This window comes from Stegodyphus dumicola, chromosome 9 (genome assembly GCF_044657685.1).
Source record: "Stegodyphus dumicola isolate Sdum_Otavi_A_Nest chromosome 9, ASM4465768v1".
In the NCBI taxonomy this organism is placed as follows: Eukaryota; Metazoa; Arthropoda; class Arachnida; order Araneae; family Eresidae; genus Stegodyphus; species Stegodyphus dumicola.
This window is the reverse complement of record NC_140776.1, coordinates 9,343,805-9,363,891: the sequence shown is the minus strand read 5'-3', so window position 1 is coordinate 9,363,891 and position 20,087 is coordinate 9,343,805. Positions and strand designations below refer to the sequence as shown.

General features: G+C 33.2%; 1 protein-coding gene across 2 annotated transcripts in view; it reads right to left on the bottom strand.

The window, feature by feature from the left end:
• Positions 1–20,087, bottom strand: part of LOC118180411 (DNA repair protein RAD51 homolog 2-like) — a 53,664-nt gene that overhangs the window by 10,882 nt on the left and 22,695 nt on the right. For both annotated transcript variants that reach the window (XM_085823188.1, XM_085823189.1), the window contains exons 6-7: positions 16,597–16,780; positions 7,747–7,858 (exon numbers count right to left, since the gene is read on the bottom strand). In XM_085823188.1, coding sequence (XP_085679314.1) covers positions 7,747–7,858; positions 16,597–16,780 — 296 coding nt within the window. The remainder of the gene's footprint in view (positions 1–7,746; positions 7,859–16,596; positions 16,781–20,087) is intronic.

The following is a 20,087-nucleotide window of genomic DNA, read 5'->3' as shown; positions in this document are numbered from 1 at the left end:
GAGTCACAGAAACTGGTACAGTAAGACCCCGCTTAACGCTGTTTCGTTTAGCGCTCTTTTATTTCAACCCGGGGATTCCACGAAATCGCTCGCAGCATACGGGGATTCCCCGAAATATTATGCAGCGATAGGTTTCAAATACATATCCGAAAGAGTGTACTTGTATTTCTTGTTTGGTGCGGTATTGTACAGACATATTTTGAAGGGGTAAATGTGGAAGATGTCGAAGAAATAATTCAAGAAGCAGCGGCTAGTCTTTCTAATGATGAGCTCAAGGAATTAACTGAACAAGAAGAAAACAAAAATGTTGACAGCAGTGATTCAGAAGAAGAGCAAAAAGAACTTTCGATGGCGTTTGTAAAAAGGAGTTTGTCTACCATAACTGAAATAATGGATCAATTCATTGAAAATGATCCGAATTTTGACAGGAGCTCAAAGGCGTGGTGTTAGAGATGCTCTATCCGTTTATGAAGAACTTTTAAGAGAACAACGCAAAAGAAAAAGGCAAACAACATTAGATGCTTTTGTCACAAAAAGGCAGAACACTGAAAACGCGGAAGGCTAACTAAATATGACTGACTGAGAATTTTATTTTTTTTTTTTATTTTTTTTTTAAGAATATTCGTTTTGTTATTTATATTTTGTTTTTATTTTTGCAAGAAATAATAATGTGGTATTAATTTGGGCTTTAAGAAATAAATGTTTGGTTTTATTTTTATTAAAAAAAACATACTTTTTAAATTTAATACCTAACCAATTTCCTAGCCATCTTCCCCTAACCCCAATATTTACATGTAAAGATAGCCTCGTTTAGCGCTGTTTCGCATTACGCTCTACTTTGATGGAACGTATCCCCCGCGTTAAGCGGGGTCTTACTGTATAAAGATTTTGTATAAATGTTCTAACTTTTCAACTTTATGCCAAGCTGCTTATTTATCTTCCATGATTGAGAGCTCTATGGTACCTAAAATTATCCAATTTTGAATAACGTAATCTTTCACCGAATATCTGGTAGTTCTAATTTGGAATTTGTTTTATTATCGATTTCATATTTTGTAAAACTTTAACGAATTTTTTTATTAACAAACTCAACGATTTCAAAGTGAGCAATGGCAATACTGTACGAAAAAAAATTTTGATCTCCAGCGCGCGAGAATGTGTATCGGAAATTCTAAAGATAGGCTCATCTAAATATTTTGTGATGTTGCTGTTAAATTGAATTTTATGGTTTTAGTACGAAGAACATGATATTAAATAAATAAAGATAACACACAAAATGTTGCCCTTTTGGGGGGTGTACTATAAAACCTGAAAGCTTTCAGACTTTTTTTGGCACATATTGACATAGTCTAAAATGGTCTCACAATCTTTCCATAATTTACATGCATGTAAAACTTTCAGTTTTAAACGAATATGTATATTGAAGCAATGCACAATGGTAAAAATCTGTTTCAATGGCATTACAAATATTTTCAGGATGGTACTTTGTAGACAATTTAGGGCATTCATTTGACAATCACGTTCATACAGCAGGTAAATCAGTATATTTTCTTTATCATGATTGCATGTGTAAACAATGCTTTTTCTTTTCTTTTATTGACTAAGACAGCAATTTGTGGCTACAAAATTATCTTCCCTAATTTTTATGGCTAATTTGTCAGCTTTCTGCTGCATCATTGATTATTAACCGACACATCTTTTTCACAAACATTTGTGAACCTAATCTTCACTACCTTCACACTACAAATCCATTTCATATTTTCATTTCAATTTGCTTTGATTTGCAAATAATATCTTCATGATTCTTCAAAATCTTGCATAACTGTGACTGAGAAATTTAAAAACAGTATTCCATTGACTTTGATTTGGAAAGCTGGTCATAACGGTCAAATTGGCTTTTTCCTTAGACTCAGATTATGATACTCTTTCTTTATAAAAATGATAAAAGAGAATAATAATAATAAAAAAATAGCATTTATAAAAATGTAAACCTCAAAAAAGCAGAGAGATATTTTGGTGGAAAACAGCATGGTCATCTACAATTACGCTTCATTATTCACCAATTTTGATTAGTTCAATTGGTCTTTCCAAAACTGTGAAAATGGGTTTCTCTGTTCATGGTTGCCTTAAATCAAAATCAAGTTAATTTGTGACATGTGTTTGTCATTTGGCAATTGTTATGCTCTATTTCAATCTTATTTGGAGATTTTACTTTAGTTTAAAAATTTTATTCAACAGTAGATGCCACTTAATGTGAATGTGGTTAATGTCATTCGGCTACTGTTATTGATTTTCTGGGTCCCATCCTGAAAACATGGAAAATGCATAGTTTATGATAATACAAAATTTTATTAATATGATCAAAGTATTATAGAATATGTTTTTTTTTTAACTAATATAAAATCATCAAACCAAAGATAAATTTTTCAAATAAGGTCAAAATAGATTATAAAAATTGCCAAGTGACAGAGAAATTTCATCAACTGAGGAGTTAAGTCACAAAATAACGTAATTTCAGTCAACCATTTAAAATTAGGGGTGTTTAACGTTAATTCTGAATAACTATTCATTTTGAAAGGTGATCAGACACAGGTCTTTCTCTTTCAGGAGCCAAGAAAAAATTTCTGCAGAATTTTTTTAATTTGTCAGGAAACATATGTGGCAAACTACGGTTGCTTTTGTGCTTAATTTTAAATTTTACATTAGCACATCCTCTTTCAATGCCAATGGATGCCTTCCAAATTTTTTAAGATTAGGGATACAGCATAGGTCAAATAATTTCCAGAAATATTATGAACAGTTTATACATAAACTTTTGCATTAAAGACATTATAAGGTATTTCTCCCTCCTTCTTAGCATGCATTCGTGGTGTAGTGGTCAGCACGCTCAGTGCGTATTCGAGAGGTCCATGGTTCGAGTCCCGGCGAGGGCATTGCTGATTTTTTACCACTCCTGCTTAAAGAAGAAAAATCTCTTAAATGACTCTTAAACATTATAAAAAATTTTCATAATAGTTAATAAACAAACTTTTGCATTTTCCTAATTAAAATGCTAAGGAAATACCCATTTTTATATTTCTCAATATTTTTATATTAAATTAGTTACATTCCATTGCTGTTTAGAAGGACTTTTTCTCATCATTTATTGTTCTGAAAACCAATTTTGATTAGACATGGACAAACATGATCAAATTAAGGTGTGGCTATGACATTTGATAACATTAACTGACTTGTTGATCACAGTAAGTGATGTATTTTCCCTGTTTACATATACAGATGGACATATACAGGACTTTGGCAATTCGATAACCATATCCAAACGATAACATTCATTGCGATCATATTAAGCAGCCCCTACTATACTAACAAGGCATGAAGTTGAGTAATTGCCAAAGCAGTACAAAATATCATCAATTTTTAAAACCTTTTTTGTAAAAGAAAAATTAAAATTGTGTTAACATTTCAGTCACAAAAATTTTGAGTTTTGAGTTTTTAAAATAAATAATGTTAATCAGGGATTTTTCTTACACTTTTTTTTAAATTTTTATTTATAAACATTACTTATTATACTTACTGATACTTGAATGCAAAATTCTAAGAAAAATATTTGGCGCTGTTTGTGAAAATTGTGTTTGGAGATTAATGTATAATTATGAAATTTACCAAAACTTTAGACAGCCTGATATTGTCAAGGTCATAAAAAGCCACAGGATTCGATGGTTGGATCATTTATACAGAACTGAAGACAGTGAAGGCTTGATTGCTGTATACGATGACATTAATATCATAAGGGAAGACTGGATGCCATGAATAGATCCAGATGGCATAGACAGATTGCGATGGCCTTGGCCAGCAGTAGGCCTATAGTGCCTCAGAAGAAGAAGTTATTATACTAGTTATAACTAATGTTTATAAATTAAAAAAACAGTGTTATAAACTTTAGTTATTGTTCATTTTATAAGTGTTATAAACATTAATTTTAAATGTGTATGAATAATAACTAATGTTTATAACACTGTTTTTTAATTTATAACTAATGTTTATATATTAAAAAATAGTGTTTTAAACATTAGTTATTATACTAATTACTGAAATATGACAATATTAAACAGCATACTATTTAACCAAGAATTTTCTTTGAGTTTTTCAAAGAACATCCCATCTTGTTTCTCTCTCCCATATGTCACTCTAAATAAATAAAAATAAATTTTTTTAATAAAATAGCTCGCTATACGATTGCAATGGTTTTTAAAACTTTTTACAAGTAGAAATGATATTTTTACTTTAAAACATTTGATAACATCTTATAATGCTTTCTGTCATATGTCACACACTGGTGGTCAAGCAGTTAAGTCACAAGTAGTTTGACCTGGGTTCGATTTCAAGCAAATTGGCTGGCTGCTTGGACCTTTTCTACATGTGTAACATGTATATGAGCCAGGTTTTCCTTAGAAAGTTCTACACGAGGGCATCCTTCCCTTAGATATACAGCCCTTATGTACTTTGCTATAATCAAAATAAACCTTATCAAATCTGTCGTATGTCATCTTATGGAAAATCACAACCTGAAAACATGAGAACAATATAAAGTCTTTGAAATAACTTTTTGAAAATAAACTATTAATATTTTCATTTTTTTATCTTTAATTTAACAGAACTTTAACAGAAAACAAACAATGTTTCAAAAATTCTGATTGATGTTTTATTTTATTCTTCAGTCCCCCTCATCCAGCTCTTTTTAACATTTTTGAAGTCCACCATAATGAACAGGCATTTCCTAGAGAAGGCAAGTTTAGAAAAGCAGCTTATAAAATTTTATTTCTTCTCTTTTAATAAAATAAAAATCATAATAATACTGTGCATAGGAACAAGGCAATTGGTACAAAGATCTAATTATACACTCTTTCGATTATACTTCAAAAAAAAAAAAAAAAAAAAAGTATTTTACAGCCAGAAACAATTTATAGAAAGTTGTACAAGTGCGGTGTCAGTATATAAAACTGCATGCATAATGTTTTCATGTTTTAAAATAATGAAAATATTTCAAATGATTTATACGTTTTATATCATCTGCTGGGTTCTGGTCAAATAGGTACTTCTTGATTTAATAAACAACAAAGAAATACTACGGCAAGGAAACAACAGGGAAAGAATTAGGACTTGCTTAATTTACGTTAATGCAATGTTAAGGAGACTGATACTATTTGAATGAGTTTTCTATAATAACTGAGCAAATAATCTACGAAACTTAATTGGTGACATTATTTATTTACAACTCGTACAAAAGCGATATCTTTGTAAAACTTTTACTGCCCTTCAATTATTGCAGCAAAATGCAAATATGAACAGGAATGGCGACAATAATAAACAGCAATACACAAACATTGACGGGCCAAAACATCATGACTATCCCCACATTTTTTTTAAATGAACAAACTGTACTGGAGTGGTTCATGGAGCATAAGGATGAATTCCAAGCAATGTTTTAGCCATCTAACTCACCGAATAACCTGATGGAGCACATTTAGAATGTCATGGAGTGGCAGCATCACCATATCAGAATATCTTGACTTTGCATGACCACTGCTTAGACATTTGGTACAACCTATTTCCAGTTATCTACCAAAAACTTGTGGCATCCATACTGAGTTGCAGCTATTTTGCAGGCAAAAGGTCATGTAATGTGTTATTGAGTAGGTGGTTATAATGTTTTGGTTCTTCAGTGCATTTGTGAGGATAAACAGGGAAAATCTGCTTGGACACTGAAGTTAAGTAAAATACTGCATTTCTGTTTAGGCTGAGAAACAGTCTTTTACAGTTAGCTTCCTGCTGAGGGTTGTAGTTTGCAAGGTTTTTAATGACAGAGCTTTCAGTTCAGTAGAAACTGCAGTACACTCCTCAAGATGTAAAAGTCAATACAACAACCTTCAAATTCTTTAAAATCATTTGACAAACTTGCGAATTAACAAAATTTTGAAATTATAATTAGTCATAACTATTAATATTCTTTGCATCATATTCATTAAATTAAAACTTTATTCAAAACAAGTATCTATGAGTATTAAAAAAAGTCTTGCATATTGATTCATTATATATTTCACTTTGCAGAAACAAGGTTACAAGTCCAGATTTCACACATATGATTTCTTACACAACAAATTCATTTTTGGAATGACAATGCAAATACAGGGTGTTTCATATGGAATGGGTTGTATGGTATACAGTTGTTTCATATTAAATAGGATATAAGATATATGGCATGAATTTCATAATGAATGGTTCCATAGTTCATATTTTGCATATAAATAAAGTTTCTAAAATTCAAAAATATTCCGGTAACTTAAACTTTCTGGTTAGCTGACTGCCAGATAGTAAGGCTTTTACTCTCCACAGGGTGTTTCAATATTGAATAGACCAAAAAGAAAAGCACAGTACAAATTCTATAATTGATTTATTAAGTCAAAACAAATTAATTTTGAAACTACAATTATACAAGTTTTATCTGGCAACAGTGAAAAACTTCCAGTTATGAAATTGCTGCTAGAGGCACTGTTAATCAAAATGGTGCCATCTATGCAGGAGAAAGCATACTGTGTTTTGGAATATGCCAAAACATCATTGTTTATCATCATTTAAAAACACTGTCCCCCAAAATCAAAGTGTTGTGCGAGCTCCAAATTTAATGTGCCTCATGTAATGGTGTGGCATGTATTTACAGAAATACCTACAGTTCCACCCATATACCTTTTAGATGGTGTAGGTGTTAAAAACCATCTGACAAACCATTTCTGCATGAATTTGCAAGACAAGCTGCAGGTAGACGGTTTCTTGAATAGAATTGTGTTTGTGGATGAAGCTACTTTTCACATTTCTGGCAAAGTTAATTGCCATAATTTACAATTTTGGGGCATGGAAAATCCACATGGAACATAAGTGCAATTCTCTAAAGGTGAATATTTTCTGTTCCATTTCTAACAGCTGGGATTTGGGTCCTATTTTCTTCCTAGAAAGAACAATTAATGAGTGAATTTACAAAGATATGCTATCAGAATGGGTGTTCTCTCAATTGGAGAAAGCAGTTCCAGTTTTCATTCTGCAGCAAGATGGTGCTTCACCACGTTGGCACAAAAATGAATGCCTGAATGATAGGCTATTCCATGACTGGATTGGCAGTGCTGGTCAAACAATATGCCACTGCTTTGTTGGCCACTGAGATACCCAGATCTAAATTCATGTGATTTTTTCCTATGGGGTTTTGTTAAAAACAAAGTGTTTGTACTTCCATTTTCCCAGGACTTACAGCAACTGAAGTGCTCAAATAATTAACAATGGATATTCTGTTATGAGTGTGATGGAATATAGCATAGATATTTGTGGTGTCACTGGCAGGGCACACATAGAACATCTATAAAAACTATAGTTTCACTGTAAATTTGACTTATAAAAGACTGGCATCAAACCTTCACTACAATTAAAGACTGACCAATTCATACTAAATTCCCATTTCAGACATTTAATAAAAAAATAGGTGACATTTCTGATTATTTTCTATTGTTAGTTATAAACTATTCTAAAATATTCTACACATTAATTGAGATCAGACTTAGGAATTGCTAAAATAAAATGTTTTTAAAGGTCTTAATAACAATAATAATAAAACACCACAACTGCTTTTAAAAGTTGCATATCAATTCAATTGAATTTTTCTTTATAAGTTTATCTAAGGATAGAAACAAATTTTCTTACCTTCTTGCTTATCAAAATCACAAGGATCCTCTTCTTCATCTCCTGACAAAGCATTAGAAGACACAGATTCATATTCAGTTACATGGGATGTGATTTGATTAGTTAAAAGGATCTGTTAAATTAAAATTTTAAAAATTAACAAATATTGTAGCTTAATACATATTTTCATGAAATATACAGTATGACTTTTTAAAAACAATCTTCCTCAGTTCCACATAATATTGGTCTTAAAGAAGTGATGTTCAAATTTATTCATATTTTAAGAAGTGATCATTTTTAAAAGGCGACTGTTATGAGAGAGTTCACTGTAATTACTTCAATTAGCTATTATTAAATATTCTGGGATACAAAAAAGCATTTGAATGCAGTGATTTAAATTTTATTTATTGAGCCAAACTAACATTTTGAATGAAGCATGAGTATTAATTATTAAAAATTGTTAACTGGCATAAAATAGAACATCTGATTTAGCATATCCGAAGAAGGATTCAATTCATCCCACACAATTCAATTAATAATTAAAATAACTGTACTAAGTACACTAATAAGGTTAAAAAGCACCAAGCACTCACCATTGATGTTTCCTGTAGCAATGCTATTAAGAGATACAGCAGTGCTTCTTTTACTATTATTATAGCTGAACAGTAGTTTGTTCATTACATTCTGATACAACTAAGATTTTGTTTCTGTACCCTAGGTAATATGATGAATCACTGATCAGTGACAATTGGATTAGTGTGTCTGACTTTCATCTGACTGTGGACCTAACTCGACAATTACATCTCACGGTTGCTGAACTTTATACGTCATGCGCTACTTCACTCCAAGGTAAGTGCGATATTTTAACTAAATAGAAATAGTTTGCCAGTTGTAAATTCTGTTAGTAAGAAGAGGAAAAGTGATAATTCTGATTGTGTTAATGGTTGTGATGATAATTTTTAAAAGCGTATTAAGATTTATAAAGCTACTAAATCAGTTAACCATGAGTCCTCTATCTCTTTGCAAAACTGATTTGCTAAATTGAATGTAGATGTTGATTCTACATCTACATTCAATTTAATTCCCTGTTTAATAATGCTAATAGTGTTCCTAATGTTACTTCTGATGTTGATTGATAATGAAGGAAGTTCAAGATCTATTAGTGGCAGAGTGATCCAGATATACAAAAACAAAATCCCTGATCTCTAAATATGTAACAACTTATTAGACAAAATGCAAATACTACACCTCATTCTCAAGGAGATCTCCAAGCTTTCAAATATAAATTACTTCTAGAACTAATGACTTATATATTACATATTATATATCTTATGTATCTCAATTCGTTACACCTTACATTCATATTCCCCAACACTGTATCCTCCCTTTTACCTTACACCTGTTTGGGTCCCCTCTCAGCTGTTCTTACAGCTGTTCTTATGTTCGAATTCGTCTCATCACTGGCATTTCTTTTTCTGACTGTTGACTGATTTCGCACTTACTGACCATGTTATTCTGTATTACAACTCTAAGGACTGATTTTGCATTTTGGCATTTCTTTTTATCACCTTCCTCTACTGAACTAGCACTGTGCTGTAGTTTTGATATTTTGCTCACACTCAGTATTCAACTGCTTTGGTTGTCAGCGGCATAGATGTAGCGGTCTCTATTGGCTCACTGCTGTTTCTATAATGCCATATAATTGCTATTTTCTTGTATCTCATTCTCTGTCACGGTCAGTGGCATAACTAGAACTCTTGGGCCCCTATGGAAAAAAATTTCCTAGCCCTCCTGATAAACTGTGCTTAAAAAAATGGGAAGTTGAAAAAAAATCAAGTATTCCAGAAGCCAATGTTTTCATGATGATTTTTATCAGATCTGGAATAATTATATAAAAAAAAGCACGTTTTTAGGGAAACAGTTGAAAGATACGTAACATGAAGAAAGAATAATCAGGAAAATATTTTCCCTTCACCAACTGTAAAATGCAAATTTACTTTACTCTGGGTGTAATATTTGACATCAGATAATTTTAACCAGTTTATTTAAGATATTTTGTGAGTGTGTGTGTGAGTGTGAGAGACAGATTTTTCTCTCCTTTCACTGAGATACATACTGATAACAAATGAATAAGTCTATATATAAAAAAAAAGGAACATATCGATGTAAAGTATAGCATTAAAAAGAGGGAAAAAAGCCTAGATCTTCGGAGGTTTTTTTTTTTTTAAAAATAAAATACAGTAAGTTTTACATACAAGGGGTGATCAAATGAAAAGGTGCGAAAGGACATGTTGGGTACAAATGTAGACTTTATTCAAAATATACATCATAGGCCTGAGCACAACGATCCTATTGATGCAAAAGCCACAGAATTCCTTGTTCCCAGAATTCCTGTGGCCGTGACGAGACCCAGTCCTTCACAGCGTCCTTGAGTACATCATCCGAACTGAAATGCTTCCCTTTCAGGTGTTTCTTCAGTGGACCAAACACATGGAAATTGCAGGGCGACATGTCCAAACTGTAGGGTGGATGATCCAACGTCTCCCACTTTAACTTTGCGAGTTCCATGTGTGCGACTCTGGAGAAGTGTGGACGCGCGTTATCATGGAACAGAACCACACCCTCTGTGAGCAGTCTCAGTCTTTTGTTCTTGATGGACCTGCATAGGCATTGGAGTGTTTCACAGTACACATCGGAGTTAATGGTTTTTCTGTGCTCGAGGAATTCCACAAGTAGCGGACCTTGAACGTCGAAAAAGACGGTGAGCAACACCTTGCCTTCTGACGGCATGGCTTTGAACTTTTTAGGGGGAGGAGACGACGCATGCTTCCATTGCATGCTTTACCGCTTTGTCTCTGGCTCGTAGTGATGGCACCAGGTCTCATCACCTGTGACGATCCGCTCTATGAAAGTGGTCTTCCTGATACTGAAATAGATGTTGCAGTGCCCTTTATGCAGTTCCTTTTGCTGGTCGGTGAGCTGCTTCGGAACCCAAACGGCACAAACCTTCCGATATCGCAACCTGTCGTGAACAATTGTCCACACGGTTCCATAGCTGACATCCACCTTCACCGCCAACATTCGCAATGTGACACGCCGATCACTTTTCACTAGGTAGTCAACCTTGTCGATGAGATCGCTCGTGATGACAGTGTTTGCCTGGCCTGGTCTCAAATCATCACCCACACTCTCATGGCCTGCACGAAAACGGGCACTCCATTTTCTGACAGACTTGTCAGAGACACATTTTTCTCTGTAAACTGTCACCATCCAGCGATGAGTAGCTGTCGGTTTCTCACTTTCCGCTGTCAAAAATTGGATAACACCTTGTTGCTCCTCAGTCGTCAAATTTTGCAATGCGAACGCCATCCTGTCCTCATACAGACTGCCACATCATTTGGACACCACTTTTGATAAGAGCCTCTGCTCTCTCCTGTGCATGCGGGCACCCACACATGCTCCGATCCCAGTCAGAGACTCCAATCGCATCCCAAGATGTCTCGCTACATTCTCCCATGGCGGAATATGCAAATATTTAACTGTTACATTTTTACGTCGTTTTGTACCTTTTCATTTGATCACCCCTTGTACAAATATAATATAAATAATGTATAAAAATATTTTATATAAAATCTGCTCAAATTACTTTTTTCATTTAATTTAGCAAACTAATAAATGACTGGTTATGCTATAAACTCGGCATAATAGGTAAACGTAGAAATAAGAATTTACACTAATATATAGTGCTCTGTGAACATGACTTATGCAATGATATACAAGTAATAAATAAGAACTTTTACAATGTAAGTGATACATTTGTTAAATATAAAACATATTTATTATACATTTCATAAAGAAAATTATTTAAACATACAATCTTTGTAGAAAATATGATAAGTGTAAAGTTTTTTATAGTATGGTATGGTAAAGTTTCTTCCCCTCTCTTTTTAAAATACTTTTTGGTACACTCAACTAGTTGAACACATGATTTTCATAAAAATACGTATAGTCAATTTTTCCCTGTTTTCTTTTAATTTTTCTCGGCTCATACTGGTCTTCTCTAATGTTTTTCATAATTACCGTATTTGACGGCATATAAGATGCACTTTTTTTCCTAAATTTGGTCTCAAAAATGTTACCTGCGTCTTATACGTGAAGGACACAGTCTTATATGTGAAGGTAATTACATTCAATAATTGTTTATTTGGCTTTTACGAAACGTGAGAACTAAAAGAAACCACGCTATTGAAACTTTTTTTCCTTGTGTGTGGCCGTCTAAATAAGGGTGCATCTTATATGCTGTCAAATATGGTAAGTATAATTATAACACTGGTTGCCAAAATTTGTCATAAAGACAAAACTCCTTCTTTATTAAAATTTGGTGCTCCTAACCTCCATTTCCGCAAAATTATTTATCAATACCTGGATGTCTATTTCCTCAGACATCTCAGCTTCAACACTCTATAGTGATAGGTCTGACAATCGATCTTGTGTCATAGTGTTTCTCAAATATGTTTTCATTAGTTACAGTTTTGAAAATAATCTCTCACTCGTGACTGTGGTTACAAGTAATGATAAACACAATGCAAATAAATTGCACACTTCTGAATAACTGCTTGCCAAGTCATAATATTTTACCACTTCTAATTTAACTAAATCCTTAATGGATTTCTGATCTGAAAGTATTTATAAATCACAGCATTTTACTTCCAGTGCATTAGTAAAGCCTCCTTTATATGTTTTCTGTATTTTTGAAATACTATTAATAATTTCCGCATTTATTAATGATGACAGATTTTTAGGTGCAAAAAAGGAAAATATTATTGCGATTTTTGTCATTCCAGTCATTCTATATGTTAACTGAGTATTTATAATAGCGACAGCAGCATAAAAAACAATTACTTTAAAAGATATTTCGGAATTTTCAAACCTGTTATCCTCACATTAAACCATATTTTTTTTGTCTTTATTATTATTATTATTATTATTATTATTTTTCATTTTCAAAATTAGTTCCTGTGTTCCATTTATTTGCAACAAACTCAGCTTCTTTCATAATGTATTCAAACTTGTTTCTCATATTTTGCATACTGATAGAAACATCTTTTAGATACTGATGAGATTGATTTTCTTTGTAATACTTGAGACACTGCATTAGTAAAAGATAAAAACGTTTCCCATAAAAATTGTTAAGAATAAAAATTTAAAAGACTCCATTTTTTTTAAACCCATTTGCAATGTCTTTTCTTTGTACTTTCTTTGATGTTAATATAACTTAATTTAATGTTTTTAAGATGTCAAAGTATCTTAGTTTAATTGCTATCAAAAATGATAATCGTCCAGCCCACCTGGTAGGATTTAAAATTTTGAAAGTAGTATCAGAGTCTCCCAAAGAAAGTAAACTCCATCTTCTTAAACTTTCTCCGAAATGCATGTAAATATTTTGAAGAATTTCGAAATACTTACGTAGCTCTCTTACACCTTGGACTGCATCTTGCACATGCCCGCCTCAAGAAATTTAGAACTTGTTCTCACAATAAACGAGCAATAGGCTGGCCTCAGTTATTACTAATAACTTGTGTCCTCTAGAGGGAAATCAAAATGAAAGCATACAGCCTTTTTGTTTTCCTTCAGTGGAAATTTGGGTGTCTGTAACACTGAATTTAGCTGTTTCATCTGCTTCCAAGGTCTCCCTATTTGCATCGTATATTGGGGGGGGGATTAGAAACTTACTAGAAGAAGGATTCTATTATGTATGTGTTGATAGATAAAAGAATCCATGTTTTAAGCATGTAAATGTAATTCAGTAGGACACTCAAGGGCCCCCTAAACCTTCGGGCCCGTATGCGACGGCATTCCTTGCATACCCTTATTTACGCCACTGGTCACGGTGTGTTATGCATTCTACATAAAACTTTTGAAACTAATATGTGTCCGAAAATCGACAATATCTAGTTACACTGAGATGGCGCATATGCGTGAAAGCCCGACTAGCGACCACTTAGCACCTGAGCCAACTTGCATCTGATGTTCCAGTTCATCCAAAAGACATTTACTGGGTTGCAAGTGGAGCTATGAAGCATTTAAAGTAATTCACTTGCATGTCGCAAACTACCAAATATAATGATCCCACTTTGTGAGGAGATGTACTGACATGCTAGAACAAGAAAAGACCTACAAAGTTTATTACCATGGTATGAGAAGCACATTATGTCTGTTGTTAAATATTGAAAAATATGAATGTATTTTCTTCATATTATGTAAAAATGGTAGCACCCAGAGCCATCAAATTTTGAACACAGAGAGCCCGAAACTCAAGCACATGTATCTCAAAACTAGAATTTTTAATTTTTTAATTTTTAATTAATTAGACTTTAATCACTTTCAAAAGCATAAAAATCCTTTTTACTATCATCATCATCGAAAACGAGAATATCGTCATCACTACTGTTTCTGTCATCGCTAGTATCACCTTCTTCGAACAATGCGTCATCTTCTGTTCCGTCAAGCGCATTACTGATACCGCACTGCTTAAAGAACTTAACAATTACTTCAGCCTTTATGTCCTCTCAACATCTTTTTACCCATTCGCACACTTGTGAAATAGAGGGCCGCTTCATTCTACCTGAGGGTGTGAGGGCGTGATGTGGCTCTTTTATCCACTTGTTCCATCGTTCTCACACTTTTTCCTTAAATGGCTTATTCACTGATACATCTAAAGGCTGCAATTGGCAAGTCAGTCTACCAGGAATGACAGCTATCTGGGTTTTTAATTCTCTCACTTTATTCTTTATGGTTTCAGTTCTATGGGCGCTAAACTGATCCAAAACCAAAAGAGAGGGTTTTCTTAAGAGTCCACCAGGTCGCCTCACCCATACGTTCTGTAACCAAAGTTTCATTCCAGCTTCGTCCATCCAGCCTTTCGGATGAACATGAACAATTACACCCATTGGAAGTTTTTCTTTCGGATGAGTTTTTCTTTTGAATATGAAAAACGGCGGTAGTTTTGTGCCATCAGCACAACATGTTAGAACTACCATATATCGGGTTTTTTCATGACCTGTGGTTTTTATGGTTATTGATTTAGACCCTTTAATACTCACAGTCTTATTGAATGGTACATCAAATGTGAGTGGAATTTCATCCATGTTTCCTTTTTGACCGAGCTCAAAAGAAGTTTTCTTGCGTGCATTTATAACAAACCTATGAAATGCAAGTATTTTTTCTTCATAATCTGCTGGCATTTTCTGTGCAATAGTTGTTTTGTGTGCATTGATAAGCCTTGCCTTTTCATGAACCTGTAGCACCAGCCCTCAGACCCTGAAAAGTTCTGATTCCCAAGTTTTTCTGCAAGGCCTTTGGCCTCATTGATTATCATTTTGGTTGAAACATTTATCCCAGATTTCCTCTTATCTATCACTCACATTTTTATGGCATTTTCAAGTTCAGGCCAAGCTGGAGCTGGGCATCGAAGGTTATGTTTTTGTTTTTTAGCAGTCTTCAGTTGATCTTCCTTCAGATGCCAAGTATGTATCATGTTTTCGGTAGGTGGTGGACCGAAATGCCTTGCTGCTGCTCTGTTTTATGCACTTTGGTGTAGTTTAACACTCCTAGTTTATAATGAATTGTATAGCTTAATCTCTTCTTTCCTGTAATCATATTTTCCAGGGTATGTTTTTTAAACAAATAGTTTTAAGCACAGATACCAACATGTTTATACAGAGTAGCGCCGATACCAACACGTTTGTTGGCCGAGTCAAAGAAAGTCTATGTAAAGACGTGAACACAGACGTTCCGAACCGTCGAACCTGTTCGAACTTAGATATCAGCTTCGAGCTTTGGCGCTTCTTGGCGACAGATATTTCACACATGCACAAAATAATTATGGCAGATGCAGAAAACGTTATGTGTGTCTAGACCTTTAGTCGGGCTAAAAATAGCATTCATTATTGAAAGTTAACCTGTGTTCTTCACGTATAAGACGCAGGTAACTTTTTTGAGACCAAATTTAGGAAAAAAAGTGCGTCTTATGAGGTAACATGAGGCATATGTTAGAAAAAAGGAAACACAGAAGTCTTCTGTTGCTCAACATTGTTGGTCCGAAAACCACACTTTCAGTTTTTCTGCTGCCAAAATTATTCAAAAAACATCTTCCATTGGAGAACTGGATTTTCTAGAGGCATTTCACATTCATAAAAATCTTTCTGTTCTAGTTAATGATCCTAATTCCAATCCAAATTTGCCTTCGGCCTTTAAAGAAATTATGTTTTAGTTCTGGTTTCACCAACAGATGGCGCCACTTGCTTATTCTTGTCCAGGCTTTCTTATCTTATCTAATCATTATTTTCTATCTTGTTCATTTGCAATTTTGCAGCTGAAGATGGTGGTTCGGTAAAACCATTGAAACTAGTCCTGTGAAAATTTTGTAAATATAACGCTGATTTTTGTTGTTTAACTTCTGAATTAGTATTTATTCGGCGTGTTATTGTGTCTTAATGTGAATCTTACTTTAATGATACAGTTTTTGTTGATGCTTTAAGCCCATATTAAATTATCATTATATATGGTTATGTATTATTGTACATATTTTGGCTATTTTTTATACATACACATATATATACAGAGTAAATAGTAAATTCTGTTTGTGTATTTTGAAATAACTAGTGAATCATTTTAATAATTTCATATATGCTTTATATAATTTCATATATCTCATTATTTGAAAATATAAGGTTCTATAACTCAAGTAAATACATAACAAATTGCCTTCATTTGCTATATAAATTATCAGTTGTAAATAATTAAAATTATCATTTGTAAATGCTCTTAAAAACAAACTGGTATTAAATTAAAATTTGCCATGTAACTTACAACAATCTTATAAGTTTGAGCCAAATCTTTTAAAATAGCTGCCTGCTCTAGTAATATATTATTTCTTTCCATAATGCTTTCAATACTGGCTGCTCCATATTCTTTTCTTAACAATGAAGCAATGGAATCCACAATTATTAACTTGACATTTTTCTGAATGACATCCTTTTCAATATTAGAAACACTGTCAAGAAACATATATTTTATTAAAACAAATATTAGTAAAAATTTAAATAATAACAAATTACAAATAGTCATTTTACATATATTTAATTAAATTTACTATTTTATCATTTTATTTTTTTCTCTTTCCATTTTCTTTAAATACAAGTTTCTGATTAACTATATAAAATACTGTAATTCATATCAAAATTTAAATTTTCAGCTAAGTTATTCAATTTTGTCATTCACCTGAGAAGCTACTGATTAGTATCTGTATCTAGGCAGTTTCGGCCACGGGTATTAGGATCTGTATCTAGGCAGTTTCGGCCACGGGTGTTTAAAATCAGTCTCCACAGGACTGGAGTCATCGCTAGCGATGGACCATCAAACCTATCAAGCTCGTTAGGGACTGTATGGTGTTCTCATCCATTCCATTGGTTGCGGTTGAGCTATATAGTCAGATATTCATGATTATCTGGGGTGAAATATCCCCGTCGGTGCAGTTGTCGAATTCAGCAAGCACTTTAAAGTGGAGCACTGGAAACCTCAAGCACTTTAAAGTGCTTGAGGTTTCCAGTGGGTGCATGAAGTCTCAAAACTTGTATATTCATATCCTTCCTTGATATCCACCTGGGGGAGCCTAAAGCCGACATCCGAATACCATGACGTAGTGTTAGCAAGCTAGATTGGTGACCCAGTCTGTCTGACAGTGTTTAAGTGACTTTGTTCTACTGTCCGGCATAGGGGCCTCTGTTGATGGCAGATGTTTTTACCATCCCTCCAGAACAGGGATGTGGAATGTGAGTTGTCAAGTATTCCTGTCAACTTAGCTTAGTCTTAGCTTGTCAGCTCAACCGATAGGTTAGCAGCCTCTTGGATCACCTCTAGGGGTTGGGGCGTGTAACTGTGTTAAGGCAGCCTCGAGCTTGTCAGTTCTGAGTGCCCCTTCCTCCTAGCACACTGTCTTATTTGACCGAAAGTTATAACCAGGGCAGGAGTTCGTCTTTGGTGTTCTCTTCTGTCTTATTTGAACGTGAAAATATGTGATGCTGATGTGTATGTAAGGGTAGACTCATTCGACAAATTGCTTAATCCTTATTTTGTGTCTACTGTTGCAATCGCAGTAATTTGTGCAACATTTCTTTTTCTTTTTTTTTGATTGCTTGTAGTTATTATTTTTCTACATAAAAAAGGTAAGTGCAGTTACATATTATGTTAAACTTAGGTTAACTTTTTAATTGGGAAAAGCAACAATCTGAGCATTAATTACTCGAAAACTGTTTACTTCTCATTGTTTGAACCACTGTCGTATTCTTGGCTATGTTAATTATTAATATCTAAACCATTTTTCTCTAAAGTCTTCAATAAGAATGTTGTTCACCGATTGTATCTGTTGAAGCACAGAATACTAAAAACCTTTCTTCAATACTCATGTCTGTATTTTCTAAACAAAGATACCTCATACAAATTAATATCTGCTCTTGATGGCTGGCACCAGGGATACAATCACATAAAATAGAAAAATACTTTGCCTGTTTAGCCTTACTTAAAATAATTTGCTTTATATTATCCCCTAATAAGCTAATTGTTTCATTTTGAATTTTATCTTCAAGGTAATGAAGCATATTTTTTAGTTTGAATTTTATTAATATATACAGACATAACAGGGTCAAATTTTGTAACTTGCTACTAGAACCATGGAAGGCTAAATTTTGTTTGACTAAAAACTGAATTACATAGATAATTCTTTCAATAACATCATGCCAATGCTTAATATTTTTTAAAAATAAATTTTGAAATTCTGAATCAACAGGTTTATTCTTTTATAATCATTCTAAGACCGAAGATGTAGATTCCAGAAATGCATTTTATTTTTTTCATGATTTTTTAAATGCTCATTTCGAGTCATTAAATTCAGAACTACTCAGGTTTACGTTCCTGAAACTGTTAAAATTAAAAATTTTGCAACAAAATTTTTTTCAGCAGAATTTAACTTTTTGCCTGTTTGTATTGTTTGGCAAGATTCGACAAATCTAAAAAAAATTACATCCATTTTTGTCTTTTGGGAAACTGAAACTTGAAACCTGGTTATCCGGGACCATTTTCTCAGCATCTGGGCAAAAATGAAAATATAAAAAGCGGAAGTAAAAATAAATGTCGAAAATAACTATTATAAGATTGTGTGAAACACTTCCTAAAGACACTCGGAAAGTCACTGTTGGAAATATTTTACCTTACTTCTGAAAAACTGAGTATATGTGGTGTTGCCATGGAAACACCGTACGAATAGGAAGTTTTGTGAGTTCTGCGCATGCCCGCCTCGGATGAGTGGCAGATGGTAAGGAGAGAGTGGTGTGTATGGAGCGGGAATTTCCCTTCTCATTGGAATGTTATTATTGATGTGTAAAATAAAGATTATATATTTTATACTTGTGTCTTGCCTCACCATGGAACTCCTACAATATCTTAAACCATTTCTTGGAGATTATATGAACTATTAGATCAATACCAAATAATTCAAGGATGTGGTAGTACTCTTTTGCTTATTAAAATAAATAAATCAGATTTAAAGTATGTATTTAAGATGTAATGAAATAAAGAAACATTTTCCTTCAGTTTGCCATATAGCTAAAAATCGGAAAATGGTTAATTTTTGATTTCGGAATACCTTGTTTATTTTTACTTCTTTAGATCTCAAATAGGTATATTTTAAATTCAGTGATACTCTGCAAATATCCCAATCCTTTCTTCTCAAAAGATAATAATTTTTAGTTTAATAAATAAATGGTTCATGTTAAAAAACATTTTTCGAGTAATTATGCTCAAATCGTCACTTTTCTGAATTAAAAAGCTAACCTAAGTTTAACACAATATGTAACGGCACTTCCCGTTTTTTTAGTAGAATAACAATAACTATGAGCAGTCACCAAAAAAAATGACAAATAAAGATAAATGTTTGAATAAATTACTATCATTGCAACAGTAGACATAAAATAAGGACTAAGCAATTTGTTGATCGCGTCTACAGTGCCTTGTATGTACTCTTACATACACATCGGCATCACGTATTTTCGTTCACCTATATTTACGACATCAGCTCAACTTATGTCAAAAACTGATTAAAAAAAAGCGATATAAAAAGTATGCATGAACTGCAATTTTTGCAAACTTTTGGAGGAAATATAGCATTGCCGGTTGAAACTCTAAGCCATATGGATGTCAACAACACAGCGGTGTGCAATAAATAATTTTGGATATATCCCTAGATATCAGACCTAGAGCAATTTTTGTGCAATTTTATAATCACAGTTTGAACCTTGTCGTAAACT